The following is a 23,229-nucleotide window of genomic DNA, read 5'->3' as shown; positions in this document are numbered from 1 at the left end:
TCCAGTGTTAATACTAATTGTAATTATTTTGCACTATAGCCTATTTATTGCCTTACCTCCATAACTTGCTACATTTGCACACACTGTATATATATTTTCTGTTGTATTTTTTTGACTTTATGTTTTTTACCCCATATGTAACTCTGTGTTGTTGTTTTTATCGCACTGCTTTGCTTTATCTTGGCCAGGTCGCTGTTGTAAATGAGAACTTGTTCTCAACTGGCTTACCTGGTTAAATAAAGGTGAAATAAAGTACTAAACACTCACATTGCTGGCGAGCTTGGAGGCCTGGGTAGCCTTCATGATGTCTGGGCGCATAGCCACAGAGGTGTAGTTGAGCTTGGCCTTAGCGCCCTGCCTGTAGGCAAACTAGAGATTGAGAGAGAGGAAAGAGTGAATCCACCACATTGAAAGACTGATATTAAAACATAAAAGCCATGGCTTCTTGTGAAAGCACTTTGTGACAACTGCTGATGTAAAAATGAATACATCGTTTTTTAAATTATTATTATTATAAAAATTTTTACCCCATTTTTCTCCCCAATTTCAATCTTGTCTCATCGCTGCAACTCCCCAACGGGCTCGGGAGGCGAAGGTCGAGTCATGCGTCCTCTGAAACATGACCCGCCAAACTGCGCTTCTTAACACCCGCCCGCTTAACCCGGAAGCCAGCCGCACCAATTGTGTCGGAGGAAACACCGTTCAACTGACGACCGAGGTCAGCCTGCAGGCGCCCGGCCCGCCAAAAGGAGTCGCTAGAGTGCGATGAGCCAAGTAAAGCCCCCCCTCCCCCGGCCAAACCCTCCCCTAACCCGGACAACGCTTGGTCAATTGTGCGCCGCCCTATGGGACTCCCGATTACAGCCAGTTGTGATACAGCCCGGGCTCGAACCCGGGCCTGTAGTGATGCCTTTAGCACTGTGATGCAGTGCCTTAGACCGCTGCGCCACTCGGGAGGCCAAAATGAATACATTTCATAGACTGATTGATTAATAACGATCAATTATATCAAGCATGCATGAACTGTTGAATGTCTTTAATATAGAAGATATACCAATGTATTTTTATAGGAGAGGAAGGTGAGTGACTTACATTGCTCTGATTCTTGGCTACGTCCATGGCGTGCTGCACATCGGGAGGCACACTCATGTTGTTGTACTTGGACTTGCCCTTCTCCTTCTCAAACTTCTGCTTGTACTGTTTCTGTGGACAAAATGGCAGAGACAAAGATGTCAAAGGTAACAAATGGCTCAGGACTGTATAGTCTTGGGAAGTCTCATTCACTCTGTGTGAAAAATCCAGAAATGGAGGTTCAAGACTGTGGTTCAAGACTGTATACCAGCTCCAACTACTAAACAGCTGATATGGAGAGTAGGGACTGACCTCGCTGACCAGTTTGCCCATGTCCTTGGCGTGGATTGTGTCGCGGGTCGTGGGCAGAGTGTTGAATTTGCTGGTCTGCTGCTCCTTCTTGCCGGCCAGTTTGTATTTGCTCTGAGGAAAGAAAGAAAACAACTAGTGTCAGACAGGAATCTGATTGGGTGTCGTACAAACCAAACTAACATATTGTACAGTAGCTACATTCATTAAAACAAGTGTTCTTGAGACATTTTATAACAAATTCCTTGTTCATCCATAAGATAAGGTTTGCATTATGACATTTACGATCTATCTATGATAACTATACTGTAGGTTAGTAAAGATAGTCAATCATTGGCAGTAATAAACATTACATAGTAAGTATCTGTAGTTATCATGTGTTTGGTGTTTTCTGCTTCTTACCTCAGATGCCAGAATGCGCACTGACTTGGCATGAAGGTTAGCAGGAGTGTCCAGAACAGTCTTATACTGGCCTTTTGCCTTCTCAAACTTCTCTCTGTATTTCACCTGGTGGACAGAACAAAGCACAACAATTAACACAGGCTCTTATTTTCTTAAGATTAAAATGTCATGTGTCAGAATAGAATAGAATCGGATAGAACAGAACATAATAACTTTATTTTGGTTGATGGGTGGCAGATAATGGAACAACTACTCACATTGCTGAAATCAGCATTCTTCTTAGCCAGGACGGCTAACTTGTCGTCCACGATGGACATCACACAACCCTTCATCATCTCCTTGTCATACTTGTACTCAACCTGAGGACAGCAATACAATAGGGTTAGACCAGAGGTATGTCAAAGATACAAGGTGTCAGTATAGAAACCTGGGATGGTGTTATGTGTGTAAGTTATGTACGTCGCTATTGTTTTTAACGTTGTATTCGTCTAGATTTGTTTTTCATGGACTCACTTGTGGGCTAAAATACATCAACAACAAAAAATAAAAACGTCTGTAGTGCATGACTCACATCACTCTGCTGGAGGTTGGCCTTGGCAGCGTGGACAAAGTCAGGTCTGTCTACGGTCCAGATCCACTTGTTTTTGGTGGCCTGGTACTTCTTCCTGTAGTCCAGCTGGAAGGAGACAAATCAGACAGGAACAGAACAGTGAGTGAGTGAAGGGCCTGTCTCAAGCAAACGTTCAAGTGGGGTAGAAGTGCCTGTCCTTAACAAGCCAAATTCATTCATTCATTAATTCATTGATACATTCATTCATAAGTGTCTTTCAGAAGTAAATGGATACAAGGAAAAGAGGAGTCCTAGAAGAGAGAGACTCACATTGCTGATGTTCTTGTAGGCTTCCTTGGCAGCGCGGATTTCAAAGGATTCAGGGTCCATGTTGATCTGGGCCTTGCTCTTCTCATACACCTCCTTGTACTTCAGCTGAGAGACAAATGAGAGAAAAACACACTCACATACAGTACCAGGGCTTTGACTGTACCTGCCTCCATCTTAGAAGTCCAGTTGTGAGAGGGAAGGAAGGCAGCCATTTTGAGAGTGTAGAGTACATACCACACTGGTGATCTCCTTGACCTTCTTCATGTGTGTGCTGTGTGGAGTGTCATGGCCCAGGGTGTAGCCCTTAGCCTTGTTCTTGTTATACTCCATCTTGTAGACATTCTTGAAAAAGTGATGAGAAAATGGTACAAGTCTAAATTATTCACATATAGTGTTATGTAGATAAATACACAGCAGTAAGAAAAGCATATATTTATATTTATATTATTGTATTATTTGTATATTTATTTATTTGTATATCTTAATGTTTTTAATAACTATTTATTTATATAAGAAGAGAGAGACAGTGACAACAATTGCAACAAAAAGTATCTTTAATTTAATGTTGTGTGGCAAAGTGAACTCACGTCTCCTATGGCTTTGCTGCGTTTGTGGCTCTCATGCTCGGGAGTCTCCAGGATGGAGGTGAACTTGTCCTTAGCACGCTCATACTGCTCCCTGTACTTCCACTGTGGTGATGGGGGCAGGACACCAGAGTTAGACACACTCACACAGGAGACATTACTGTCAAATCAGTATCAATTGATATATTATTAACAGAGTTTAAATTATCTATAGATTATCCTATGTGCTTTGCAGATTGATTTTCAGTAGTTTATATGAGTTTAGTTGACATGCCTTTATCCATTCTTGATCAAATTAAATGTATTTGCTAAAAAAAGATAATGACATTTAAAAAGTTGTGAAGCATTGAAAGGTGATTCTGTAAAACAATGTCAATGTAATGAATGAATGCAATGGGAAGACACCATGCAGAGGTTGGCACATGCTTTACGGAAACATGCAACAAACTGAAATTATGTGGAAAGAGAATTCCACAAACACACAGTTCCAGAACGAAAACAGAGACAAGGGATAAGTGTTACCAATAGTCAGTTAGGGCACAGTCTGTAAAATAAATGAAAATAAACAAATCTATTGACTGTTCATAATTTAATGTAAAACATATTTCTAGACAGTTCAGTCTGTACTTGTGATGTGGGTTATAGGCAGAGGGATTATAACTTGGGATAAGCTGGGTAGCTTGGGTTCAGAGATCAGTGAGGATTCAGGTGTATTTATGAAGCAGGGGTGCGTGAAGGAAAATAAGTCCAGAATTAGACAAATGATGTGGTTGGTAGACTGAGTGGAATGTGGAGCAGACAGAGGTGAGGTAGTCTAGTCACTGGCCATTGGGAGTTCAGCATGGGTTTCCACAGCTACAGTTAGCGAGAGCTGGGAAGACAACTGGAGGGAGTGAGAACTGGGAAAACTCTGGTATGGAGTGGCCATTTTGAGAACATTGCGAGGTGAGGTCTACTGGGCCAATGGATGATTACCTTACACTGCGCGCTGGACTGGTAAATGGCGCTGAGGATGTCTGGGCGGAGCAGCTCATTGCAGCCGTTCTTTAGCAGCTCTCTAGCCCTGGATCTATACCTTTTCTGTCCACGGGGACACACATCAACACACACACAGCATGCAGAGGATGAGGACAGGGACAGGGACAGTGGGACAGATAGGACGGAGTGGACTACAGAGGAGCTCCAAAGATCTGAGTTGTGTCCTCATGATCTGTGTCCTCAGAGCGAATCGCCCAGCTATATTAAACCTGGTTGAAATGGGTTCAATCAGTCAATCAATCAAATATGCCTTTTTATTAGCTTTCATGGTTTTGCCAATGCTGAATTTTTTGACATGATAAAAGGGTTCAACCAAGTTTACGGGTTCAACACTGAGTGCACAGATCAAGGAGAGTGTAGCCGCTCACTCAAACCACCACAGAGGGCAATTTGAGTGGCAGAGTACGACACCTGTAAAAGAGAGAGAGACGTGAACACGAACAACAACATCATAGCCATGCGACTACGACCTCCCGAAAGGCCTGCAGTCAGATGACCTCATGCACCGGCCTCAGAAGCAGGCGTTCTGATAGGCCCAGAGGAGGCGGAGGCAGACGTGGGCGGGACTCCGCAGCGGGCCAATTGTAGCTTTACCTGGCTATTCTTGGCGTTCTCCTTAGCCAGGAGGTTTCTAGGATCATCCAACACACTGCTGTACTTATCCTTGGTCTTCTCATAGGCTGCTCTATAGTGCCTCTGCTCAGAATGTCAAAACGTTAAAGACAACTGACAAACAAACAGTGAGCTGTGACAGTCAGGAAATAAGAAGACTACCAGGAAAGAAAGTCAAGGTTAATAGCATGTGATACATAGAGGAATGAACCGCAGACAAGAGAAACTCGAGTGACAATGACACAGTCTTGTGGTTAGGACCACCACAGGAAGAGGGAAGGTCCATTCATCATCATTTACAGAAGGTCTACTAAATGTTATGAACTAATCATGATCATCTGTTACCTTCAAAGCTGAGAATCCAAATGAGATAGAAAGAGAACACATGTTATACTCATTACTGTATCTGGTTTTCATAAGATCATTTAAATAAGATTAAATATATCCCGTATATCCAAATTAAAACCAACATGAGTTTGTATAAATGTGTTACAAATGTGCAACTGTGACTTACATCGTTGATGATAACGGAGGCATTCTTGGCGGCCTTGAAGAATGGAGTGTCACAGGTGTATTTGAAGTGGTGTCTGTTCTTCTCAAAAGTTTCTTTGTAGAGTCTCTGTTTTCAAAGGAGAAGAGGGAAGAGAAGAGGACAAAGAGCCTGTGGTCATGAGAAGAGAAAGATAACATCTGAAAATGGTCTTATTGTATTTTTAGCGGTAAATTATTTCCTTTACCTCACTGTAGAGGCTCTTGTTCTTCTCAGCCTGGACCATTTCAGGTCTGTCCCACACGTAGCAGCCAATACCCTTCAGCCAATCCAGGTCCTCCTTGTACTTGATCTAATGTTAGACAGATAAATTAATGTTTTGGGTCATACATGTTAAAGTATTCTAATATGCTGAAATGGACAATGCAATCGTTCTATGGTAAGCTACATATTCTAAGTATTCGAATGTACTGGTATTGACAATACAGTGATTCTGCTGCGAGGGTATTTTCTGATGTTAAAGTGACATCACTCACGTCGCTGACGTTGTCACAGATGATTTTGCTGTGGAAGAACTCGGGACGGTCGGGGATGGATCTCCACGTACCCAGAGTGTTGTTGTACTTCTCTCTGTATTTGACCTGTGTGAAGGAGAGAAAGAATTGTCTTATATCTGTAGGACAACATACGTGTATACATTATTTGGCTAAATCCACATACCAAATGGAGTGCATTTAATGGACCAAATAATCATATTAGATGGCTCTGAGTCAGCAGGCAAAGCTGGTTGAAACAACTTCATTAAAACCAGATTACTGTTCGTAAACTGGTTGTAGTGATGTCATTTCAACCAGTTTTGGTCGCTGGGGAGATCTTTTCTAATTGGCTGACACACTGACCTCGCTGATGTCATCGGTGACCCTGCGGTGACACACGATGTCCAGGGCATCCTTGATACTGTGGTAGTGTCCCTTGGCCAGCTCAAAGCTCTCCTTGTAGCGCAGCTGAGAGAGAGAGAGAGAGAGAGAGAGAGAGAGAGAGAGAGAGAGAGAGAGAGAGAGAGAGAGAGAGTAGTATGTAGGTCAGTCATTTGTAAGAAGGACAACTTAAAGACCAAAGACAGTAGAGGAGGAGGAGGGATCACCAGAGAGCATACTCACGTCACTGGACTGTAGGTAGGCCTTCTTGGCCCGGACCAGGATGGGTGTGTCATGGATGCTGGTGTACTTGTGCTTCATTTTCTCATACTGATCTTTGTATTTGATCTGGGGATGAAACAGAGGAGAAACTGTGTTAGAGCAGTGGTGAAAGGCAAATACTATGGTATCATACTGGGACATAAGAAGGGCAATATAGTGGTGATAGAGGAATGTTGGAGAAATGACGTTAGAAAGACTTACCTCACTGAAGACCACCTTCATAGCCCTGGCGTGATCCATTATGGGGGTGTCGATCTCGGGAGTGAAGTGGGCTCTCTCCTTGGAGGCCAGGTCAGTGTACATAAACTGTAATTATCAGAGAGAGAGACATTAACAAAAACGTCAGAAAACACTTTCTTTATACCTTTTTACATTTACATTACATTTTAGTCATTTAGCAGACGCTCTTATCCAGAGCGACTTACAGTTAGTGAATACATATCTTTTTTTATTTTTTTATTTTTTATTTTTTTTATACTGCCCCCCCGTGGGAATCAAACCCACAACCGAACACACAACCCTGGCGTTGCAAATGCCATGCTCTATCAACTGAGCTACATCCCTGCCGGCCATTCCCTCCCCTACCCTGGACGACGCTGGGCCAATTGTGCGCCGCCCATGAGTCTCCCGGTCGCGGCCGGCTGCGACAGAGCCTGGATTCGAACCAGGATCTATAGTGGCACAGTTAACACTGCGATGCAGTGCCTTAGACCACTGCGCCACTCAGGAGCTACTCAGGAGCTTTTTGTCATTGTTGTGTTTTAAGTTGGTATCAATAGAAATCTTAACACATATATCAGTCCTCCACAGAGTTTACCAGGTTTATTGTATCTGTGAGAGCTAAGATGAAACACACAAAAAACTGTGGGCATCTCCATTTGACTTGCCTTGTTGCTGAGCTGTTGGGCCCATTTGACTCTCTGGACCTCGAGGGAGTCCAGGGTGGTGGTGCACTTGGTCTTCTCCACATTGCCTTGGGCTCTGTACATCAGCTGAGGACCAGAGGTTAAAGGTTAACATTGCCAGTTAACACTGCCAATTCAGACAGAAAGACCGACCTGAGACTTAAAAGCTGAGTCTCCAACAAGCATCGACCTCGTTTAATGGCAGTTTATGGAAGTTTTACTGAATTGTGTTAATATATTGTACTGTATATTATAACATGATATAATAATAATATATATATAGTATATGTGGGAAATGGAGATATGATAGAGAAGATGACTCACGTTGCTCATGTGGGTCTTGAGCTCAGTGACACGCTGGTACTCTGGTGTGTCCAGGACTACAGTGAAGTTGGCACGGTTCTTCTTTGCCTCAACATCATAGTTGGCCTGTTTTGGGGAGACAGATGAATATGGATTAGCAGATATATTATAGGCATAGCATAGACATATTATTTACAGTATTTGCAGATTGTGTATACTTAGCTTCTTTGATTGCTGATTGAAGCCATGATCAAATGAAACAGAAAGGAAAGGCTACCTACCCTGAACTTGGTGATGTTGCGGACAGTGACCATCTCAGGTGTGTCATACAGGAAGCAGCCAACGCCTCTCAGCCACAGAAGGTCCTCCTTGTATCTCAGCTGGTGATGCAAACAGAGAAACACAATGGTTACATTACTGTATAATCATTCAATAGGCATGGAGGGATTTAGAAAAGTAACAATAACCTATCAATGAAATTCTTCTCGTATCCTCACTGAAGTTAACTTAAGTATTCATTGAAAAAAAACATATTTCATTGGTTGTATAGCCTAAATATTGCATGTTTCAGAAGTTTTGAGTGAATGTTATTGGGCCACGTACGTCACTGGTGATCTCATTGATGTGGTTGCAGTGTATCATCTGGGGAGTGATGCCCATGGGGATCATGGTGCCTCTGTTGGCAATGTACTTCTCCTTGTAGCACAACTTTACGGAACAAAGGGAGACACACAGTACTTATACCACGTGGCAAACTTCACAGCAAAGAGAACAAATAAATACATCGTTTTGAAAAGAAAAGGTTTCTAAAGATAATAAATGTATGAATGAAAAAATAGATAATCATGATGAATTAGACTTGTAGCAAGCATCAACACGAAGCAATAGTAACAAACATCAATGACAATAGTACAGGAGTGATAATGACAGGATGAGAAAAGGTCACGTACGTCGCTGACGGCCTTCTGGGTCATCTTGACCTGTCTGATCTCAGGTGTGTCGTAGGTGCTGTGGATCTTATCCTTCTCCTTCTCGTACAGCTCACGGTACAGACGCTGGGACAGACAGATAGAGAGGGGAAATAACATCACTACTACCCCCCAAATAATAATTTTAATGATACCCACATACCAGGGTCTTGGACTGTACAAAGCTATAACGATACAACATCTTTCAAGGGACTCATAACAAATAGCCACATAGATGGATCATCAATCAAATTGAATCATTAATCAATTATGATATTTTTCCAATTAGTGGGGGTAGAGTAGAAGACGTTTGTAATCTTACCGGGTTGGTGACCTTGTTGGCGTTCCTGATGTTGACGAAGCTGACACCTTCTGGGTCCAGGGTGTAGTTCGTAGCCTTTGACTTTTCATAGTCAGTCTTGTACTTCACCTACACAACACAGCAGAATTCCACATGTGAGTTCCTACCATAGAGATACAATATATAACATTTTATGGTAACTACATCTATAGGCTTCTACTTCACCTAGCTACAGTACACAACAGAAGACCGTTCCAAGTGTGAGTGACACAGTATGTGCCTCTCATAACTGAAAGTTTGTATCTGAATATATATTTTTGTGTGATAATTACCTCACTGTGAATCTGAATGGTTCATATTTTATACACAAGGTGTTTTTTTTCTCTATTTTGAGGGGGGGGCGGTTCAAGTAAAAAAAAACCGAATAGATGAAAATTTGAAGAAAATAAAATGTTGTGTCTTTCTTACGCTGCTGGCAATGATGGTGTTGTGTTCAGCCTGCTTCATGAGAGGATTGTCGTGGGGTAGAGAGTAGCCAGTAGGCATGAAGATCTTGTTGGCCTCTTTGTAGAGGTTCTGAGGAAAATCAAGAGAGGGGAAATCAGAGAAGGACATAAGATATGAGAATCATAATAAACCGAGCATATTTTACTTCCCATAAATAGTTTGAGGGAGTAGTTACTATCGATGCATTTTTGAAGTTACAAGCGAGGTATGCTTTGTAAAAGTGTACTTAATGTAAAGAAATTATCCCAAAAAAAGAAGTGAGGATGGAACATTTTACATTGCTCTGGTTGAAGTTGGCCAGGCGTGCCCTCTCTGTATCAACGGTGATAGCGGGGGAGGAGTTAGTTCCCTTGACATTGGTGGCGTAGTCATTACGGTAGTGGAGCTGAGAACATGAGAGGAGAGAGGAGAAAGAGGTAAGAACTTCATATGCTCGATCATGAAAATAATTATAATTGATATATATATTTTAGGATTTTTTTGTTGTTTATTGAGACAGTTGGATATACAGGGGAGAGCGACAGTACAAAAATGAGAGCCTGGACCAGGAAGTGAACCCTGGTGGGGTTCAATATATGTGAACTAGAGTTATGGCAGTATTACCCACTCAGCCACACTCATGCACAAGAATTAGAATTATTAACTGAATTTGTTCTTAACTGACTCATCTGATTAAATAAGGGTTAAATAAAACAACAAGATGGTGATAGAAAAATAGGACGCTTTAGTGACAGTACTCACATCACTCAGGTTCTGAGCACTCTGTTTGGCTGTCTCATAGGTAGGAGTGTCGATGACCACAGAGTACTCCTTGAACGCCTCAATGCCCTTGGCTCTGTACTTGTTCTGGAAGGCAAGAACAAACACACAAATACATCCACATCAATGTCCACGTCTGTGGGGAGAGGAGAGGAGAGGAGAGGAGAGGAGAGGAGAGGAGAGGAGAGGAGAGGAGAGGAGAGGGAGAGGAGAGGAGAGGAGAGGAGAGGAGAGGAGAGGAGAGAGGAGGAGGGGAGGGGAGGGAGGGGATAGAAGAGGAGAGAATAGAAGAGGAGAGGAGAGGAGAGGAGAGGAGAGGAGAGGAGAGGAGAGGGAGGGGAGGGGAGGGGGAGGGAGGGGAGGGGAGGGGAGGGGATAGAAGAGGAGAGAATAGAAGAGGAGAGGAGAGGAGAGGAGAGGAGAGGAGAGGAGAGGAGAGGAGAGGAGAGGAGAGGAGAGGATAGAAGAGAAAGACAGATGAAGCTAGATATGTGAGAGGCATGGGGAGGGAGTTTACCTCGCTCTGCAGGTTGTCAGCAGCCTTGACCCGCAGGATCTCAGGGGTGTCCCAAGCATAGCAGCCAATTCCCTTCAGCCAGTTCAGGTCATCCTTGTAGAAGACCTGGGGAGCCACAGAAAAGTTATAGAAGTCATAAGGACAAGCAAGAAGAAGTACAGAATTAGGGAACTATAACTTTGAACTACCTAATAGAACTATATATAACTATGTTACAATAGTTTAGAAGTAATCGCCAATATTAGTTTTTCTGACACATTCTACCAGATCCTAAATGAATGACTATACCCCCAAAATTAAAGTCCTCTAGGTCTTCCTGAAGAACATTTTATATATATATATATATATATATATATTATTATAAATAATAATATTGTTTATAATAAGTAAGGATAAAAAAGTGTATTCAATTGAATTATTTAACTTCACATGAAACTGTGATTAAATGCTATGTGAAAACCCAATAAATACAGTTTTCCACATTAAAAAAGTTTATTCAAATATTCAAACTTCATGATGACTCACGTCGCTGAGCTGCTCGTTGACCTTGCGTGCCTGGACGTACACCTGCATATCAGGCATACAGATCCACTGGTGCAGGTACTTCCTGTAACCGATCTCACTGACTTGGTTCTGGGTTTGACGGGCTGACAAGACATCCAGCATGTCTGGAGGGATGTGGTTCTTGGCCTTGGTCTTCTCATAGTCTGCTTTGTACAAGCGCTACATATAGGGAGGGTACACAAACCATTATGTTATTATGTGTGTGTACATTTCCATTGAATGTATTCAATGATATTTGACTGCCATTTGGAAGCAAGTAAAGTAAAGAGGCGCTAATGAAAAAAGGCAACAAGACTCACGTCAAGACCCATCTTTCCGGCATTGATGCAGCGGAGAGTTTGTGGGTCGTCCTCCAGGGACTTAGGCAGGCTGTAGAGGGACTTGAACTTCTCATAATCCTCCCTGTATTTCACCTATAGGGGAGGAGATCATATGAGTTGGTTTGGGTAGTGGGCTTTGACAATGTACATGCAACTTTTATGTATGTGATGACTGATGAACCAAATGATTGACATTGAATCTTAGGGATCCAAAACAACAACTTCAAGCAAATGAGGAACATCAAAAGTCAAAAATGTCTTAGACTACAAAGGGTGTTAAATTGGGTGATAAGTTGAACTCACACTGCTGAGGATGACCTTCTGTTGTTTGGCGTGTTTCATGGCATGGGAGTCTGATGGCAGCGTGTAACCCTTAGCCTTGATCTTGTCCCAGGCAGATGTATACGTTTTCTAGATGACACAAAATAAAACATAAACATCATAAATAAAGCATTTAACATCCTAATAGGAAAACATTTCAGTATTTGGAGACATAGTGGACATCTACAGTAGAGCCACACTTACGGTGCTGTAGATGTGCTTGAGGTTGGCGTTGTGTACATAGTCGTAGGTATCCAGAATTGTGGTATACATATGCTTTTCCTTATGGTAAGCCTCCCTGTAGTTTAGCTGTGGAGATAAAGAGCATTTGTTTTGATACAAAGCGGGTTTTATACATTTATATTCTATTAGAAGAGATGTGTAGTATAGTATAGTATAGTATAGTATAGTATAGTATAGTATAGTATAGTATAGTATTTATTTCTGTATAGTACATCTGACACTCACATCACTGGCCCAGGTATGACCCAGTATAGCAGTCACGTAGGCAGGGGTGTCTGTCACGATGGAGTAGTTGTTGAATTCCTTCTTACCCTCCTCTTTGTATTTGAGCTGTTAGAAAACAAATGCAGAGGGTTAATAAACCATAGTCTCCAAGCAGGAATACCCCTTTAGAAATAGTCTCTTATCACTATTATTTTCTATTTTATATAAGTATTTTTATGATAAAATATATATTCATTTAGTATTTATTCATTTATGATAGACTGGTAGTCAATCAATAACAAACAAAAGACTAGGTAAATCATTGGTATAAATGACAGTAAGTTATCTTTCTACTCACGTCGCTCTGCAGCAGATAGGCATTCTTGGCGCGGACAATCTCAGGTGTGTCCCAGACATAACAACCAATACCCTTCATCCAGTTCAGGTCGTCTTTGTAGTACACCTAGCAAACAGATAGACAGTACCACAACGCAGAGTTCAGATAGTTGGATTTGATGGGATTTTACAAATACTGTGATAGTGTGGGGTAGTGTAGCTAACTAAAGATAGCAGAGGGACGAGGAACAGATTACCTACGTCATTATTAGTATTACCTGTATTTGTCTCTTAAAAATATATTATTTTATTGTTTAAAAAATATATAAATATTTTATACTTTATTTGTAAAGTATACATATTTGTGTCCATGTGCGAAATACACTTTAAAATCTATTAAACTTGAAACGTACATCGCTCAGAATCTCGTTGTTCTTGCGGGCTCTGATAGCGTCCTCCTGTTCGGGGTGGCAGGTCCAGTTGTGCAGGTAGGTGCGGTACAGCACGTCACTGAGCATGTCCTGGCACCTCTTAGCCACCACGTTGGGAATGATGTCAGCGGGGATGTGGTTCTTGGTCTTGTTGGTGTTATACTCCTTCTGGTAATCCCTCTGGAATAAAGAACAGGGCACTGTGTGGATTATTTTCAAATAAAAAATATAATCAAATCAAATGAAAGTTTATTTGTCATACGCACAGGATACACATGGTGTAAAGAGGACAATTAAATGTTCCTTGAACATTTCAAAAACAAAATAAGAATAGAAGTAAGTTTTAAAAAATATTACATGGAAGAAAAATAAATAAATAGAAGAACATGATAGAACTATACATATGAATAGGAAAGCATATCTAAGCAGTAAATATGGCATATTCCCAGTTCCAACAGAGTATCTTTTAAAACTGTTATTTATACAGGTAAGTCATTTAAGGACAAATTCTTAATGATGACCTGCTGTTGTCTTATTGTATCTTTAGAGAATGTAGCGACTGGATTATCATGTGTGCGATTTACTAGATTATGCTGTGTAGGTTATCAGTATTATATCTTACTAGATATACTGTAGATATACTATAGTATTATAGCAGTATTACATTTTACTAGATATACTGTATATATACTATAGTATTATAGCAGTATTATATCTTACTACATATACTGTGAAAGTGAGCAGCAGTATCATATCTTACCAGGCCCTTCTGTTTCTCTTGTTCTCCACAGCGCATCACGTCAGGGAAGTCCACCAGGGTGCCAGCCAGGTAGTGGCCCTTGGCCTTCTCATGGGCGTCATGGTACTTAGCCTGAAAGGTTTCAGTTTCAAAGAAAAAAAAGTTTTTTGACCTCAATGATTGCAGGGAGTAAAGAGCTCCGTTACCACAGCAACATATGCAACCACTAGCAATTACTAATTATTATAATCAGATTGTTTAAAGACCTACATTTAACAAATACGCATTTGAATTAGATTTAATAGTACTAAAGTCTGTTGTGTCCGTTGCTCTTTAAATATTATTTATATCTTATAGTAATAATCATCATATTCTTTAACTAATCATGATATTTGTATTTTTGGTTGTCAAGAGGATGTAAATTAGACTCACGTCACTGATGATCTCCCTGTTCTTCTTGGCTCCGACTACAGGGATGTACTGAGGGTCGAGCTGGTAACCAGTGGCTTTGCTTTCGTCCCAGGCCAGTTTGTAGTATTTCTACAAAACAATCCTCAATGTCAAAATCAGAAGTTACAGATAAAATATTTTGTATTTTTTTAAAATAACATCAAAATTATAAAATGTATAAGTTTCAACATTATTATTACAATTATCATCAACATTAGAAAATATATAATTTGTATATAAAATTGGACATTTATGGAGATAGGTGTTCCTATGAAGACCAAGTCATATGGATGTAGAGTACTTTACCTCACTGATGACCTTGGCGACCTCTCTGCTATGTGCCAGCTGGGGTGTGTCCTCTGAGCCGATGTACTTGCCCTTTTCTGCGTTGAAGGTCTCCTTGTACTTCAGCTTTACAACAGAAGGACATACAGGCACAGGTTATGATCAAACCGAAACATTCCACACAACACAACCTCCTCACGTTTCTCTAAGGTATGGGTCAAAGGCTATCTGAATGAGTGACTCAATCCTTTTTTTTTTCATTTAGCAGACACTCTTATCCAGAGCGACTTACATGAGCAATTAGGATTAAGTGCCTTGCTCAAGGGCACATCAACATATTTTTCACCTAGTCAGCACGGGGATTAGAACCAGCGACCTTTCGGTTACTGGCACAACGCTCTTAACCACTAAGCTACCTGCCGCCCCAGGTTGTAATAATAATAATAATAATTTGAAACAGCGGAAATGTGCATCCAACAAAAGAGACATCCAAAGACTGTATGTTGTTTTTTGTCTTTTCTTAACATACTGTATAAGCTAAACTAGTAAAATTATTCACTCACATCACTGAGGTTAAAAGCATTGATGGTGGCCATGATAATCTCAGGACGATCCACGATGTGTGTGTATTTGGCAAAGTTGTCTTTGGCATCCTTCTTATAAAGCCTCTGCAGAAAGACAGTAGAGAGAGACGTGGTAAGAATTCACTGAAGGGTAGCAAACACATGCAGTACTAATGACTGCCGTTTGAGGAGCAGAATGTGCCCAATGAAACCAAGAACCAAGAACAGCTTGGAAACAGATAAAGGAGTTTACCTCGTTCATGATCTTCTGGGCATTCCTAACTTTGACGTGATCGACACAGTCTGCAGCCATCCATCCACAGCCACGGAGCCATTCCAGATCGGCCTTGTAAACATACTGCAGACAGACAGAGGAGAGTTAGACAAACCATAATTTATCTAGAGGTATTTTCCTGATTTTATTAGAGAGAAAGAGAGAGAGACGGGGAGAGAATAGAGAGATGGGGAGAAAGAGAGAGAGAGAGAGAGAGAGAGAGAGAGGGAGATATTCTACTCACGTCACTCTGAAGGTCGTACGCTTTGCGGGCCTGTGTGACGTCAGTGGAGTCTGGCAGACAGGTCCAGTTGTGTAGACGGGTCCTGTATTGGTTGTCATTGACCTGGACCTGGCATTTCTTGGCCAGCTCGAAGGACAACATGTCCACTGGCAGATGGAACTTGGTCTTGGACTTATTGAAGTCCTTCTTGTACAGGGCATCAGAGGCGATCTTGGCTGAGTTCAGAGCCAACATGAGCAGAGGGTCATCTTCAACGCAGCGGGCTCCAATGTGATGGCCAACCTGCTTACGGTATTCTGTCTTGTATTTGTGCTGTGAAAGAGAACAAGCAAGTGTCAAAGTATTGGATTTGATCCAAGAAAAATACTTGCTGGTGACCCTCAATTAAATTAGGCGCTGAATGGGATGCCTGTAGAACAGTTGGACGCTGCTCTATCCTGGTCTGAGCATATAGATAATATTGTCATTAAAATGGGTAAGGGCATTGCTATAACAAGAACATTTTCTGAGTATTTAACATCCAGCATTTTGAATCAGGTGATTTCATTTTTGGTCCTGTCACACTTAGAGTACTGTTCAGTCATATGATAATCAGCAGCAAAACAATATCTAAAAAAGCTCATAAAAAACAGGGCTGCCAGATTAGCTCTTCATTAAAAAAATAAAAAATTAAGAATGCATCATAATCTCTCATGGCTTCCTGTTGAAAGCAAATGACTAGCCAGTCTTTTGAATTTCTTTAGGAATGTAATATTTTTCAAGAAACCACAGTACTTTTTAGACAAGTTAGTATATACCAGCAACAAACATAACCACCAAACCACACAGGCAAGTTTAGCTCATCTGATACCCCCCAGACCAAGGACAAATCTCCTCATATCTACTGTAATTTACAGAGCCATCACTGAATGGAATTCTTTACCAACTCACATTTCTCAGGCAAAAAGTAAATCCACCTTCAAGAAAACAATAAAAGAACATCTAATGCGATCAACCATATGACTGGACAGAGACTTATTCTAGAGAGCATCTACTGAATGTTAAATGTATTACCTGTCAGGTATTTTAATTGTCTGTAATGTCTAAGTCATAACAAACTTGTTGAATGTTTGTTATGTCTTAATGTAAATTGTAATTGTTTGTAATGTCTTTTTAGTTCTGTGTTGGACCCCAGGAAGATTAGCTGACGTCATGGCGTCTGCTAATGGGGATCCTAATAAAATTAGAAAATTCAATTCAAAGTGCCATACTGAGTGCGATTTAATTGACTGTGTATTCATACATACATACATATATACATACAGAGACTGCAATAGAGATCTAAGCATTTAGAATTATAACGGGATTGAGTGAATGGATATTTTGAGTCACTTAAACACTACACAGTTAGGATCTTAAGTAAATGATGTAGTTAATGTTATCTTTATCAGGAGTGAACTGACATTTACTTACTGTTTCATTACATTTGCATTCAGATGAGATAAGTATTTTGACCTCAATGACAACCTGTTTAAATAAAGGTGAAAATAGTGATACTCACATCGCTCTGGACTTTATTGTTGTGGATGCACTGCTTGATGGGAACAGCATCTCCGGGCATGATGAAGCCGGTGGCTTTGACCTTATCCCAGTCCTTGGTGTACAGTTTCTGGGAATGGTAAGATAGATAGGAACGGAAATGACAGAACGTAATGGAAATATTTTGTGACTACACGTCTTATGAGCATTTCTTCTTCTTTTTTTTTATGGAGAGTCGAATTCCCCTCTACCTTCAGTAATGTGAAGCTTCATTCAGACTGGCAAAGGCATTTTGAGCATTTCAAATGTCTGAGCACCCTGATCAAATCAAATCACATTTTATTGGTCACATACACATATTTAGCAGATGTTATTGCGGGTGTAGGGAAATCCTTGATGTAAAGAAAGAAGAGTTATCTTACTGGATGGAGATTCTTGGCCACCTCTCTTGCTGTTGCCAGTCCTGGGGTGTCCGTGATCGTGTACTTAGTCTTCTCTGTGTGCCAGAGTGCACGGTAATTAGCCTGCACAAAAACAAAACACAAAAGCAATTGATTAGTATTGTACTTATGATTATTATTATTGGCTCTATTAAGAGTTGCTTCAATAGTCAATGTTTTTATTTCTTCATTTTGATAGCCATTCCCCACAGAATAAAAAAAAACATCAACATTGTGATTCTTTCATGTGTTGTAACATGTAAGAATTGGCCCATGTCCCCACCCACCTCATTGAGGATATCTGCAGCGTTCTTAGCGCAAACCATGTCCATTCTGTCCACAAGGGCTGTGAACGTCTGCTGATCCAACTTGACGCGGTAGCCTCTCTGCAAGACAACATTGGCAATGTCTACATAAACAACAACAGTCAAACCAAAATCAACCTTCAATAAATGTCATTGCAAATTCACCTTTTTCAGTCCACAATTAAAAGGATCAGGTAGATGACAGACACTTGCTTGGTGGCATATATTACTATATTATATTATTATCAAGTTATATATAATTATTACATGACATATATTATATGCATTATATTACTTACTTCAGCCAGGACCGCTTGGGCGTGTTTCACTTTCAAGACCTCCACAGACTCATGGGGGTTCCAACCACATCCCCTCAGCCACTCCAGATCAGCCTTGTACACAGCCTGGGAAAAGACAACAGTGTGTTTTTATTGGCATAGGGGTCAATATGCCACTAAATACTGATTGCCTTTCCCAGATATGACTGAACAGAGGGTTAAAATTAACAAACTAATTATAATAAGATAGAGGGATAAAAAGAGGATGATAAGAATGATAAAACTCACATCGCTCTGCAGATCATAGGTTTTCCTGGCCAGGACAACATCAGTGGAGTCTGGCAGACAGGTCCAGTTGTGCAGGCGAGTTCTGTAGTTGAAGTCGTTGACCTGGACCTGGCATTTCTTGGCCAGTTCAATGGTCAGCATGTCCACTGGGAGGTGGAACTTGGTCTTGGACTTGTTAAAGTCCTTCTTGTACAGGGCATCACTGGCAATTCTGGCTGAGTTCAGAGCCAGCATGATCAGAGGGTCATCATTGACGCTGAGGGCTCCAATGTGGTGGCCAACCTGCTTGCGGTATCCCTCGTGGTATTTGTACTGAGTGAAAAAAGGGGGATCAGAGAGTTCATTCCACTGACTCCATTCAATCAAGTGACCTAAATGAAATGGACGCAGACTTCAGTCATTTTCTCTTACGTCGCTGATGATGTCTCTAGATTTTCTGGCCTTCAGCACAGCGATGGCGTCCTCCTTGATGTGGTATCCCTTAGCCTTGTCGGCATCCCAATCCTTAGTGTACAGTTTCTGTGAAATGGAAAGATCATTAAGTCAGTGAGTCAAATAATAACATCTGGGCATACTGTTATATGCTTATAAACAGAAGACCGCTACAGGTTTCTTTATCTGTGTATCTGAATCAATGTCATTATATTATTGCTGACTGAATCTGTTCATTGCACTCTGAAAATACTATAAATAAAACAAAAGACACATTACAGTATGTGCCTTGGCAGTGAACCAGACTTACGTTGCTGATGGCGATAGCATTAGCCTTGGACAGCACAATAGAAGGTAGGTCATTGTTCAGGTGGATATTGGTCTTCTCAGTATCCCAAACTTCTCTATATTTCCTCTGTGAAAAGCAACAAACACACACAATCAAAGAGTTAATGATAAATCCAACCATTGTTATCGCAGACTAGCTCGATATTTCACAAAATCTCGATCTCCGCTGAAGAAATTCATTTTTACAAGAGGTACCAAGATAACAGGTCAGGTTTGGCTACTCAATAGGAAAAAATAAAGTACTCACACCACTGAGGGTCTCAGCATTCTGCTTCGACAGGACAACCTCTGGAGAGTCAACAACACTGGTGAACTTGATAGAGCTGGGGGGCTGGCGGTACAGCCTTTCGTTGAGGATGGTTTGGGCATTTTTAGCCTTAATGACATCCACAGAACCCTGGGGCAACCAGCCACACCCTCTGAGCCACTCCAGATCAGCCCTGTACACCGCCTGGAAGGAAGGAACCATGGTTCAGGTAATCATTACTCCTGATGGGATAGTAGTGCAGTAGTTGGTTGAACTTCAATGGTCGATAGGTAGAGTTAGGATCCAGCAATAGACAATATGGATTGGACCATGATTCTCTGTGTACTTACGTCACTATGCAGAGCGTAGACCTTCCTGGCTTGGACAACATCAGTGCTGTCTGGCATACAGGTCCAGTTGTGCAGTTTAGTTCTGTAGGAAAATTCTTGGATCTGGGACTGGCCTTTCTTGGCCAAGTCGAAGGACATCATGTCAAGTGGGAGGTGGAACTTGGTCTTGGTGAGGTGGAAGTCCTTCTTGTAGAGAATATCACTGGAAATCCTGGCTGCATTGGCAGCCATCACAAGCAGAGGGTCATCCTCAATGCATAGGGCTCCAACATGGTGGCCACACTGATTGCGGAAGCCGGCCTTGTACTTGTACTGAAAAAAGAGAGAACTAGCTAAGTGTTGAGTTGTTTTTTTATGATTGCAGCCTATGCTCATTCAGAGGAGATGCATATACAAACTTACATCACTGATGATCTCTCTGCCCTTCTTGGCATGTTGGACAGCAATGGCATCCTTATCCAGGTGATAGCCCTGTCCAATCATCTCGTCAAATCCTTCACGGTAGAGTTTCTGAAATAACATCAAAATATCATATTTAGTGCCCTCATTGGAAGGCACTGTAATTCATTTCTTAAAATATTAAATCAAAAACATAGAAGAGGTTGAGAGACACATAGCTCATATGGATATAGAAATAGATCAAACTAGATCAACTTCAGTGAATGGAAACAGCTTGAGGGCGAGCAAAGTAAGGAGGACCTACGTTGCTCATGGTGATCGCATTTGCCTTGGCCAGCACAAGCTCTGGAAGCTCATTGCCGACGTGGATGTTGACCTTATCAGCCTCCCACTGTTCAACATACTGGCGCTGAAACATGAGAAAAGGATGGCAATGTTATTAGAAAATAATGTGTTTCACTATTACTCTGTTTTCAATATTAGTCTCTGCATCCTGTGAATCTGAATGTATGTATACCTGAGTTCAATCTCCCTCCACACTAGAAAGAAATAAGTAATTTCTACCTTGTCCATTATCTTGGCATTGGCTGCAGCCAAGGCATAAGGCATGCCATCGGTTTTGGAGGTAAACTTGAAGTTGCTTGGATGCTGGCGATATTTTCTCTCGCTCAGGATCTCGCTGGCCTTCTTGGCTTTCTCAACGTCGATCGAGCCAATAGGGACCCAGCCAGTGCCTCTGAGCCACTCCATATCAGCCCTGTACACAGCCTGTTTTATATGAGAGCAACAGAGGGAGAACAATTGGTCAGAAAGTAAACTTCGGAGGTATAATGTTTGTCTGAAATGATAGGTGTAGCCCACACGACACCTCATAACCTTAATGAGTGATCATAATGTACTTACGTCACTATGCAGAGCGTAGACCTTCCTGGCCTGGACGACATCACTAGAGTCTGGCAGACAGGTCCAGTTGTGCAGGCGAGTTCTGTAGTTGAAGTCGTTGACCTGAATCTGGCATTTCTTGGCCAATTCAATGGTCAGCATGTCGACTGGCAGGTGGAACTTAGTCTTGGATTTGTTGAAGTCCTTCTTGTAAAGGGCGTCACTGGCAATTCTGGCTGAGTTCAGAGCCAGCACAAGCAGAGGGTCATCCTCGACGCAGCGGGCTCCAATGTGATGGCCAACCTGCTTGCGGTAGCCTGTCTTGTACTTGTACTATATAGAGGCAAAAAAGTATATACTTGTACTTTAAGTCAACATCACATAAATGGTGATAATCTGTTTGCATCAACCCCATGACATTTTTCAAATAATATGAAAAAAGGAGGAAAATATCCAGTACTCACGTCACTGATGATCTCTCTACTATGCTTGGCAGCTTTGATGGCGATACAATCGTTTTTCAGGTCATAGCCCTTCTTGTACATCTCCTCCAGTTCGGCTTTGTATGTTTTCTGAAAAGGTATATAGAGACCCAGCTTAGAAACAAAGCCAACACATTACTAATAATTACTAGAACAGTACTAGAGCTATTATTAATTACTAGAGCTTTAGATAAGGTTTTTGGCCACACATCAGCTATTGAAAGTGTAATATAGTAATGTATGTAGCAAAGGAAGCAAAGAGGACCTACGTTGCTCATAATGATTGCGTTGGCCTTGGCCAGCACAAGTTCTGGAAGCTCATTGCCGACGTGGATTTTGATCTTATCAGCATCCCATTGTGCAACATAGTTACCCTGAAAAACGAGAGAAAACATTATTATGTTATAAGAAAAGAATAATGAGGTAATATTACATGGGATTTGAATAGCGCATTTGTCAGACCCAAAGACGCATGAAAAAAGCAACCAGAAATGCAATATTGACCATCCAAACCACTGATCTGAGTGAGAGACATAGTTAAAAAAGCATTTATGTATTGAACATTTCACCAACCTTATTCATGATCTCGGCATTTGCCTTGGCCAGCACCATGGGCATGGAGTGCATGTCGGTGGTGAATTTAAGAGTATCTGGTTTCTGCTTGTAGAGGCGGTCGCTCAGGATCTCTGCAGCTTTCTTGGCTTTCAACACATCCAGAGAGCCGATGGGGACCCAGCCAGTACCTCTAATGAACTCCATGTCGGCATGGTAGACAGCCTGAGGAGTGGAGAGCATCAATCAATCAAACAAACAATCACACTTACTGACTACATTTTAAAAAATGGTAAGTGGGTTAATGGAAAAGAAACAAAACATTTGATTCAGTATATTGAGAAGGAGCTTACGTCACTATGCAGATCGTAGACCCTCCTGGCGTGGACGACATCACTGGAGTCTGGCAGACAGGTCCAGTTGTGCAGTTTAGTTCTGTAGTTGAAGTCATTGACCTGGATCTGGTTCTTCTTGCACAACTCGAAGGCCATCATGTCCAATGGGAGGTGGAACTTGGTCTTGGACTGGTGGAAGTCCTTCTTGTATAGAGCATCACTGGCAATCTTGGCTGAGTTAATAGCCAGCATGAGCAGAGGGTCATCCTCAACGCAGCGCGCTCCAATGTGGTGGCCAACCTGCTTGCTGTAGCCAGACTTGTACTTGTACTGAAAGAGATCAGAAGATAATTTGAGTGTACCTTCTTCAGTCAGACAAGGGTGCACTTATTGAATGTCTTTTCCTTATAAATTTGTCAGTGTTTCAAAGAAGACATTCCAAGTGTATTAATGCCTGAGTTATTCACTTTTCAGGAATTGAGGAATTGTTATTAGTATAACGCTTCCTTAGCACTTTAATAATTAGGAAAACGTCTTAAAAATGTAATTTACAT

The 23,229-nt window shown here is 41.4% G+C and overlaps 1 protein-coding gene across 1 annotated transcript in view; it reads right to left on the bottom strand.

Annotated features, from left to right (window-relative positions):
• The window catches only part of neb (nebulin), an 86,040-nt gene that overhangs the window by 30,270 nt on the left and 32,541 nt on the right, over window positions 1-23,229 (bottom strand). The window contains exons 60-115 of the mRNA XM_041844760.2: window positions 22,694-23,005; window positions 22,362-22,565; window positions 22,058-22,162; window positions 21,771-21,878; window positions 21,328-21,639; window positions 20,989-21,192; window positions 20,729-20,833; window positions 20,428-20,535; window positions 20,026-20,337; window positions 19,676-19,879; window positions 19,391-19,495; window positions 19,060-19,167; window positions 18,649-18,960; window positions 18,382-18,486; window positions 18,065-18,163; window positions 17,760-17,861; window positions 17,360-17,467; window positions 15,820-16,131; window positions 15,555-15,659; window positions 15,302-15,406; window positions 14,760-14,864; window positions 14,436-14,543; window positions 14,025-14,135; window positions 13,247-13,444; window positions 12,856-12,960; window positions 12,519-12,623; window positions 12,255-12,359; window positions 12,033-12,140; window positions 11,709-11,822; window positions 11,371-11,568; window positions 10,846-10,950; window positions 10,311-10,415; window positions 9,847-9,954; window positions 9,531-9,638; window positions 9,084-9,191; window positions 8,744-8,848; window positions 8,397-8,501; window positions 8,075-8,173; window positions 7,815-7,919; window positions 7,473-7,577; window positions 6,787-6,891; window positions 6,547-6,651; window positions 6,286-6,390; window positions 5,923-6,027; window positions 5,634-5,738; window positions 5,411-5,515; window positions 4,879-4,980; window positions 3,250-3,351; window positions 2,897-3,004; window positions 2,663-2,767; window positions 2,354-2,458; window positions 2,040-2,141; window positions 1,783-1,887; window positions 1,384-1,494; window positions 1,093-1,203; window positions 268-369 (exon numbers count right to left, since the gene is read on the bottom strand). Of these exons, the coding sequence (XP_041700694.2) occupies window positions 268-369; window positions 1,093-1,203; window positions 1,384-1,494; window positions 1,783-1,887; window positions 2,040-2,141; window positions 2,354-2,458; window positions 2,663-2,767; window positions 2,897-3,004; window positions 3,250-3,351; window positions 4,879-4,980; window positions 5,411-5,515; window positions 5,634-5,738; window positions 5,923-6,027; window positions 6,286-6,390; window positions 6,547-6,651; window positions 6,787-6,891; window positions 7,473-7,577; window positions 7,815-7,919; window positions 8,075-8,173; window positions 8,397-8,501; window positions 8,744-8,848; window positions 9,084-9,191; window positions 9,531-9,638; window positions 9,847-9,954; window positions 10,311-10,415; window positions 10,846-10,950; window positions 11,371-11,568; window positions 11,709-11,822; window positions 12,033-12,140; window positions 12,255-12,359; window positions 12,519-12,623; window positions 12,856-12,960; window positions 13,247-13,444; window positions 14,025-14,135; window positions 14,436-14,543; window positions 14,760-14,864; window positions 15,302-15,406; window positions 15,555-15,659; window positions 15,820-16,131; window positions 17,360-17,467; window positions 17,760-17,861; window positions 18,065-18,163; window positions 18,382-18,486; window positions 18,649-18,960; window positions 19,060-19,167; window positions 19,391-19,495; window positions 19,676-19,879; window positions 20,026-20,337; window positions 20,428-20,535; window positions 20,729-20,833; window positions 20,989-21,192; window positions 21,328-21,639; window positions 21,771-21,878; window positions 22,058-22,162; window positions 22,362-22,565; window positions 22,694-23,005 (7,428 nt within the window). The remainder of the gene's footprint in view (window positions 1-267; window positions 370-1,092; window positions 1,204-1,383; window positions 1,495-1,782; window positions 1,888-2,039; window positions 2,142-2,353; window positions 2,459-2,662; window positions 2,768-2,896; window positions 3,005-3,249; window positions 3,352-4,878; window positions 4,981-5,410; window positions 5,516-5,633; window positions 5,739-5,922; window positions 6,028-6,285; window positions 6,391-6,546; window positions 6,652-6,786; window positions 6,892-7,472; window positions 7,578-7,814; window positions 7,920-8,074; window positions 8,174-8,396; window positions 8,502-8,743; window positions 8,849-9,083; window positions 9,192-9,530; window positions 9,639-9,846; window positions 9,955-10,310; window positions 10,416-10,845; window positions 10,951-11,370; window positions 11,569-11,708; window positions 11,823-12,032; window positions 12,141-12,254; window positions 12,360-12,518; window positions 12,624-12,855; window positions 12,961-13,246; window positions 13,445-14,024; window positions 14,136-14,435; window positions 14,544-14,759; window positions 14,865-15,301; window positions 15,407-15,554; window positions 15,660-15,819; window positions 16,132-17,359; window positions 17,468-17,759; window positions 17,862-18,064; window positions 18,164-18,381; window positions 18,487-18,648; window positions 18,961-19,059; window positions 19,168-19,390; window positions 19,496-19,675; window positions 19,880-20,025; window positions 20,338-20,427; window positions 20,536-20,728; window positions 20,834-20,988; window positions 21,193-21,327; window positions 21,640-21,770; window positions 21,879-22,057; window positions 22,163-22,361; window positions 22,566-22,693; window positions 23,006-23,229) is intronic.

This window comes from Coregonus clupeaformis, chromosome 23 (genome assembly GCF_020615455.1).
Source record: "Coregonus clupeaformis isolate EN_2021a chromosome 23, ASM2061545v1, whole genome shotgun sequence".
In the NCBI taxonomy this organism is placed as follows: Eukaryota; Metazoa; Chordata; class Actinopteri; order Salmoniformes; family Salmonidae; genus Coregonus; species Coregonus clupeaformis.
Note: the sequence above shows the minus strand (reverse complement) of the source record. Positions and strands in the feature narration are given on the sequence as shown.